The sequence below is a fragment of the Erinaceus europaeus genome, chromosome 8, assembly GCF_950295315.1.
Source record: "Erinaceus europaeus chromosome 8, mEriEur2.1, whole genome shotgun sequence".
Classification (NCBI taxonomy): Eukaryota; Metazoa; Chordata; class Mammalia; order Eulipotyphla; family Erinaceidae; genus Erinaceus; species Erinaceus europaeus.
Window position 1 is genome coordinate 116390664 of NC_080169.1, and position 8388 is coordinate 116399051.

The window sequence follows — 8388 nt, forward strand, 5'->3', positions numbered from 1 at the left end:
TGGTTCAAGCCCCCAGCTCCCCACATGCAGGGGGGTCGCTTCCCAAGCGGTGAAGCAGGTCTGCAGGTGTCTATCTTTCTCTCCTCCTCTTTGTCTTCCCCTTCTCTCTCAATTTCTCTCTATACTATCCAACAACGACAACAGCTATAACAACAATAGCAATAATAGTAACCACAACAAGGGCAACAAAGTGGGAAAAATAGCCTCCAGGAGCAGTGGATTCATAATGCAGGCACTGAGCCCCAGCAATAACTCTGAAGGCAAAAAAACTCGCCAACTGAAGAGAAGGCAGAATATGTGAATTCAATTGCAAGATAAATGTGCATGTGAGTATCCTATAAGCTAGAGTATATTAAAAGCTGAGTCATCACACTTGGGCAGAAACACAGATCTAGGTCATTATCGGACTTTATACTAAACTGTACTTGTAATTGTCATGTACCCGAAATACGAATAATAAGATTCAAAAATAAATAACTACCAGGGTCCGGGAGGTGGCACACTGGGTTAAGTGCACATAGTACTAAGCGCAAGGGCCCAGGCAAGGATCCCAGCTTGAGCTCTCGGCTCCCCATCTGCAGGCAGGTAACTTCACAAGTGGTGAAACAGGTCTATCTTCCTCACCCCTCTCTATCTCACCCTCCTCTCTCAGTTTATCTGTGTCTATCCAGCAGAAATAAAAAAGGGAAAAATGGTATCCAAGAGCAGTGGATTCATAGTGCAGACATCGAGCAGGTACTCTGAAAATAAACTATAAAATAAAGTCAATAAATAAATACCCATAGAAATCAGTCTTTTCATTTTTGGCACACTCACAAAAAAAATAAAATAAAATAAAATAAAACCTAAGCCATTAAAGGAGGCCAGGTGGTAGCATGGCGGGTTAAGCGCACAAAGCACAAAGCTCAAGGACCAATTCAAAGAACCCAGTTAGAGCCCCAGGCTCCCCACCTGCAGGGGGTGGGGCTGCTTCACAAGCAGTGAAGCAGGTCTGCAGGTGTCTATCTTTTTCTCCTCCTCTTTGTCTTCCCCTTCTCTCTCAGTTTCTCTCTATTCTGTCCAACAACAACAGCAATAACAACAACAACAAAAACTGAGGGAGAAAATGGTCTCCAGGAGCAGTGGATTTGTACTGCAGGCACCAACCCCCAGCAATAACCATGGAAGGAAAAAAAAGTCATTATGCACCAGTATAAACATATTTTACTATAAATAATAAAACATACACAGTATGCAATCTATTCACTAATATTGAAATAAAAGGAATTTTCTCCTTTAAAAGTGAAGACCAAAATTGTTTTTATAACATGTCTAAAGACAAATACTAGGATGATCAATAAAAACTACTGGATTTTTAAAAATATATTTATTTATTTATTTATTCCCTTTTGTTGCCTTTGTTGTTTTATTGTTGTAGTTATTATTGTTATTGATGTCATCATTGTTGGATAGGACAGAGAGAAATGGAGAGAGAAGGGGAAGACAGAGAGGGGGAGAGAAAGACAGACACCTGCAGACCTGCTTCACTGCCTGTGAAGCGATTCCCCTGCAGGTGGAGAGCCGGGACTCGAACCGGGATCCTTAAGCTGGTCCTTGCGCTTTGTGCCACCTGCGCTTAATCCTCTGCGCTATAGCCCGACTCCCAAAACTACTGGATTTTTAAATGCTCATCTGCAGAATTCACTGAATCATTTATGTCCTGATTACCCTGCAGCTCTGACTGTCTGCTCCACATGTGGGCTCACTGGTCCTGGCACAGGAGCATGGAGACCAACCAGACCTCCTGGATCACAGAAGTCACCCTGCTGGGATTCCAGGTCCACCCAGCACTGGAGATTTTCCTCTTTGGACTGTTTTCTGTCTTCTACACCTTCACCCTTCTGGGCAATGGGGTCATCCTGGGGCTCATCTGCTTGGACCCTAGACTACACACCCCCATGTACTTCTTCCTCTCCCACCTGGCTGTGGTTGACATGTCCTATGCTTCCAACAATGTCCCTAAGATGCTGGCCAATCTTGTGAGCCAGAAGAGAACCATCCTGAAGGTTCCCTGCATCATGCAGACATTCTTGTACCTTGCTTTTGCTCACATAGAGTGCCTGATCCTAGTGGTGATGTCCTATGATCGGTATGTGGCCATCTGCCAGCCCCTACGTTACACCGTCATCGTGAGCTGGAGGGTGTGCACTGGTTTGGCTGCTGCTTCCTGGGTGTTCAGCTTCCTCCTGGCTCTGGTTCACGTGGTCCTCATCCTGAGGCTGCCCTTCTGTGGGCCTCATGTCATCAATCACTTCTTCTGTGAAATCCTCTCTGTCCTCAAGCTGGCCTGTGCTGACACAACACTCAACCAAGTTGTCATCTTCGGAGCCTGTGTCTTCATCTTAGTGGGACCCCTGTGTCTGGTGCTGGTGTCCTACACACGCATCCTGGTGGCCATCCTCAGGATCCAGTCAGGGGAGGGCCGCAAGAAGGCCTTCTCCACCTGCTCCTCTCACCTCTGCGTGGTGGGGCTCTTCTTTGGCAGTGCCATCATCATGTACATGGTCCCCAAGTCCAGCAACCCTGAGCAGCAGCAGAAGATCCTTTCCCTATTTTACAGCCTCTTCAACCCGATGCTGAATCCTCTCATCTATAGTCTGAGGAATGCTGAGGTCAAGGGAGCCCTGAGGAGGGCACTGTGCAAAGACAGGCCGATGTGAATGTGGAAATATCATCATTTGGTAGCTTGCCAGGAGAGTATGTCTGCTTTGCCAGGAGAGGGACCTATATTTGGGCCTGGCTTCCACCCAACTGCAAGAACCTGTGGTGTTAGGATATATTTCCTTCTCCCCTCTCCATCTCTCTGTCTTCATTTCTCTCTTATTACCTGAGATAAATCTATCTTGAGTGGCGAAACCACAGAAAATAAACACACCAAGAAAAAGAAAGGGAGAGACTGAGAGAGAGAGAAGAGAAAGAGAGAGGAGAGAAAGAGAGAGGAGAGGGGGAGAGAGAGAGAGAGAGAGAGAGAGAGAGGGAGATCTTGTACTTATAAGAGTGTAAGGTAGTTCCCTGCCAAGCATAATAGGTCGCTTTTTTGGCTTGTGCAAAGTAAATACCATGTTTCAATGGATATATATATATATACTACAGAGATATTAGAAATAAAATAGATATATAGAGAGGGAAGACAGCATAATAGTTATATAATAGTTATGCTGAAGACTTGCATACCTGAGGCTCTGACATCCCAGGTTCAATTACCTGCACTACCTTAAGCCAGAACTGAGCACTGCTCTGGTGTGTGTATGTGTGTCTTTTTCTCTGTTTATCTCTCATTAAAATAAATTGTCAAAATGTAGGCATATAGACCAAACTCATGGAAAGGCAAATGTTTAGTTATGATACTAAAGCAATAAACATAAAATTAAAGACCTGACACTTGATGTCTTTTTTTTCCAAAATCAGTTATTCCCTTCATCAAAATCTGGTTAAGAAACACACACACACACACACACACACACACACACACACACACACACACACACACACACATTAAGGACCAGATGCTTCCACTTTTTATCCACCACGTTAATGTTGTTGCCCAGTGCCTACACAGCTCTACTGTTCCCAGTGATCTTTTTCATTTCATAAAATTATGAATGAACTTCATTTCAGTTGCTATCAATGCTATGATCTTAAACCACCACATAGGTAAATTCTCTGAAATATTTGATCTGAAATAACATTCCTCCATCTTTTCGGAAGACTTAGGCATGCCTTACTCCAAACAAGATTTTACACAGAAATATAGTGATGAGCAAATAAAATACGGATGAATCCCATGAACTGGGATAGCAAGTGTTCTTATTACAGTGAAAGGATTAGAAAGAATCCTTGAACGTAAACTTCAAATTCACAAAGTAATAACTTTCTCACATAAGAGTGCTCTGTAGTGTGCTGGTGTCTTGCTCTCCTATCTATATCTTTTATGAAAAAAATATTTTAAAAATTTAAAAAGAAAGTAACACTGACAGATATTCTTTCTTCCTTTTTTTCTCTTTCTTTCTCCCTGTCTTTTCTCCTTAAATCTGCCAATATACAGAATCTCACTGTGAGATTTGAAGGCCTTTATGCATGCCACGAACTTCTGGGTTCTGCTGCATTTTGAAGCACCTGCAAGAGGGCTTGGAGTTTCTGCCACTGTTGCAGGTGAAGTGAGTAAAGGGGTCTAAGGGTCCTGCTTGGAACTCTGTTGGTCAGGCTATAAGGGATATAGCAGTGAGGAATGATAGTCCCTCAGGTTTCTGATAAGGTAAGGGTTTATTGAGGCAAGTACAGAAATAGGGGTGGGTATAGGGGAGGGAGAACTGCAGGCCCTCAAGAGTGAGAAACTCCTGAGTTAGCCAGCTCTCTGAGTCTTATAGTGGTTCCAAGGTTGGGGTCAGTTGCTGTGAACCGCTGAACTATGCCCACAGGCACACTGGTTTCTCAGACCCTTGGCTCCCTCTCCCTGTCCTGTTATACTTAACCTTTAGTTACTGTGCTCTCATGTGCACATCCGTGTTCTTTGATTTGAGAATAAGGACTGGCGTAAGGATCCCGGTTCGAGCCCCCAGCTCCCCACCGGCAAGGGAGTCGCTTCACAGGCGGTGAAGCAGGTCTGCAGGTGTCTATCTTTCTCTCCCCCTCTCTGTCTTCCCCTCCTCTCTCCATTTCTCTCTGTCCTAGCCAACAACAATGATGACATCAATAACCACAGCAATGTTAAACAACAAGGGCAACAAAAGGGAAAATAAATAAATATTAAAAAAAATTTTAAAAAAAGAGAGAGAGAGAATCAGATAGAAGGAATAGGTACCCATGCAGCTATAGGACATCTTGACCTCTGGTTCTCTTCTATTCTCTGTGATGAAGGTGTAGGGGACGATGGTACAGGGAACACTTGGCCAGTTAAGCCAACTGCACTAAGTTCCAGATAGGCCTTCCAATGTCCTGTCAGTGCCATTCAAGTTCATTCACCTGTAGCTCATAGGATACCAGTACCTCTTAGCTGTCCCTAACTCTACCTATTAAGTGCTTGGAGGTAACACTTGCAATACCCCTCTTGCCAGGTGTTCTGAATATCCCCATTAGTGTATCATCCTTTAATATATGCAATTTGGTGAAATAGAAGAATTCTTAATTTATTCTTATGATTGAAAATAATATGTTTAAGAAATTTATTTAGGGGGTTATTGTTATTATTATTATCATCATCATTATTATTATTACCACTAATGCTGTCACTAGGGCTCAGCGCCTGTACTATGAATCCACCAGTCCCTAGTGCCATTTTTTCCATTTTTTTCTACTTTATTTGATAGAATAGAGAGAAATTGAGAGGGGACAGGGAGGTAGAGAAGGAAAGACAAAGACAGACACCTGCAGACTACCTGGATACTCATGGAATGTCCTCACTGCAAGTGGGGAGTGAAGGTTCAAATCTGGGTCCTTGCACATGGTAATGCCACAATCATCTGGTAATGTGCACACTCAGCCATCTCCTGCACCCCCCCAGCCTCAAGATTTGATACTATGATGTAGTTCTTTGATTGGAGATAGTAAGGACCAATGAGAGGCACATATTATATATAAATGTTTTATTTTCGTTGTAGATTATATATAAATGTTTTATTTTCATTGTATTTTACTCTTACGTGAGAGATTTATTACTTTGTGAATAAATCTGATTTGCAGTGATGTTGGGGGGATTGAACTTGGGACCTTCAGAGCCTCAGCTATGAATGCCTTTTGATAATGTTTATACTATTTCCACATCCATATATTATTTTAAATTGTCACCTGCAAGTACTCCATCTCTAACTGACTTTCTTTCTCCCTTCCTTTCATTCTCTCTCTCTCTTTCTTTCTTTCTCTCTCTCTCTTTCTTTCTTTCTCTCTTTCTTTCCTTTCTCTTGATTTATCTATTTATTTGCCAGCAAGGATATCACTGAGGTTTTCTGCCCATAGGGCAATTCTACCCCTGCCAACCATTTTTTTTCTGCTAGAGAGAGAAAATTAAAAGGGGTAAGGGAGAACAGGGAAGAAAGAAGGACATATATAGCACTGTCAAACCATTCATGAAGCTTTCCCCACCCCCTGCATGTGGAGATTGGGATTTAAACCCAGGTCCCTCATGCAAGGTAACGTGAACTCTGGGCATGCCAGCACCTGCCATCCTCCTTTAAGGAACTTTCATTTAATGGAAATTCCTCATTGATGGTGTGTTACCATATTGTCCACACCTGGAACTAAGTATATATGTTTGAATGAGAAGCGTCAAGTGACTATGTTAGCTCTGTCAGGAGATTGGTGAATAAGATGTATTTTTCTGTAATCGCTTAGCTTTTCTTGAAATTACAGAACATTTAATCAATAAAACATAGCATGTTTTCCACAATAAAGGGAAAAAATGATACAAATTGGACAAATAGAAGTTTTTTTATTTAAATGTACTTATCCTCTCCCCCGTGGAGCAGCTGGACCTAAGTTTATCTGCCCACAGTATCTAGTAAATCTGAATCTTATTATTAATGATATGAAAGAAGAAAGAAATGTATATTTAACATAGGAACAAAAAGCACTTTCCAAAGAACACATATACATGACCCATAAGCTGTGATAAAATACTTAAATTCCTTAGGATTAGAGGAATGTAAATAAACACCAAATGAGACACTAGCTCACACTAATTACAACTGTCTATATTCAAAGATTGGAGTCAACGATGTCAGTAAAGGACATGGAGCAAAAGGAATGCTCAATAATTATTTCCGGATGCGTAAGTCATCACTGAAAACATGACACTGAGATTCCTTAAGAAAACAAAAATTGAGGGGGCCAGGTGGTGGTGCAGCGGGTTAAGTGCATAGGACATGAAGAGCAAGGACCAGCAGAGGGATCCCGGTTCAAGCCCCTGGCTTCCCACCTGTAAGGGAGTCACTTCACAGGCAGTGAAGTAGGTCTGTCTTCCCCTCCTCTCTAGATTTCTCTGTCCTATCCAACAACAATGAAAGCAATAACAGCAACAATAATAATAACAACAATGATAAATGATAAGGGCAACAAAAGGAAAAAAAATGGCCTCCAGGAACAGTGGATTCTTAGTGCAGGCACTGAGTCCCAATCATAAGCCTGAGGCAAAAAATAAATGAATAAATAAGTAATAATAAAAGAAAAGAAAAATGTCAATGCCATACTGTTAGGCAATACCATGCCTAAATGTTTATACAAAGAGTATGAATGCACTAATTTGAAAAGATATATTTGCTCTTATATTCACCAGCATTATCTTTTTAAAATATTTTGTTAGGGAGGATTAATGGTGTGCAGTAAATACAGTTATTGGTACATGTGTAACGTTTCTTGGTTTTCTGCAAAACACTCTCAGCCCCAGCCTCGTTCTTCCTCCACCATTATGTACCAGGACCTGCAAGACCCCCCTTTCTCCCTCCCAGAGTCCTTTACTTTTGTGCAATACACCAAACCCAGTCCAAGTTCTGCTTTGTGTTTCCTTCTTCTTATTTCTCAACGTCTAGCTTTGAGTGAGATCATCCCATATTCATCGTTCTCTCTCTGGCTTATCTCACTTAACACAATTCCTTCAAGCTCCATCCATGATGCAATATTATTAATGACTGCCAGACATGAAGACAACCTAAAGACCTTGGGTGGATGACTCAATAAAGAAGTTTTTAGGGGCCGGGTGGTGGTGCACTTGGTTAAGCGCACACACTGCAGTGCACAAGGACCCAGGTTCAAGCCCCCAGTCCCTACCTGCAGGGGGAAGCTTCATAAGTGGTGAAGCAGGGCTGCAGGTGTTTCTCTCTCTCTCTGTCACTCCTCAATTTCTCTCTGTTTTATCAAATGAAATAAAGTTAAAATAAGTTTTGATATACTTAATGGAATATCATCAGATTATTAATTATTATTTCTCTGTGTCTTTATAAATATAATAAGTAATTAATAAATAGTTTTAAAGAAGTCAATGGCAGACAGGATTGGTGGACAGGATTATGTAGACTTAGAGCCACAGCATTCATCCTGGTGACAATAAAAAAAATTATGAATAATAAAAACCAAAGAAAGATGGAGTCGGGCGGTAGCACAGTAGGTTAAGCGCAGGGGGAGCAAAGTGCAAGGACTGGCATAAGGATCCCAGTTCAAGCCTTCGGCTCCCCCTACCTGCAGAGAGTCGCTTCACAAGCGGTGAAGCAGGTCTGCAGATGTCTATCTTTCTCTTCCTCTCTCTGTCCTCTCTCCATTTCTCTCTGCCCTATCCAACGAGAACAATAATAACTACAACAATAAAAAAACCAGGGCAACAAAAGGGAATAAATAAATAAATATTAAAACATCAAAGAAAGA

The 8388-nt window shown here is 41.8% G+C and overlaps 1 protein-coding gene across 1 annotated transcript; it reads left to right on the plus strand.

Annotated features, from left to right (window-relative positions):
• Positions 1 to 1763: 1763 nt before the first annotated feature.
• Positions 1764 to 2699, plus strand: LOC103112897 (olfactory receptor 2A14-like). The gene has a single exon (XM_016187807.2). The coding sequence runs from the start codon at positions 1764 to 1766 to the stop codon at positions 2697 to 2699; it is 936 nt and encodes a 311-aa protein (XP_016043293.2).
• Positions 2700 to 8388: the final 5689 nt, after the last annotated feature.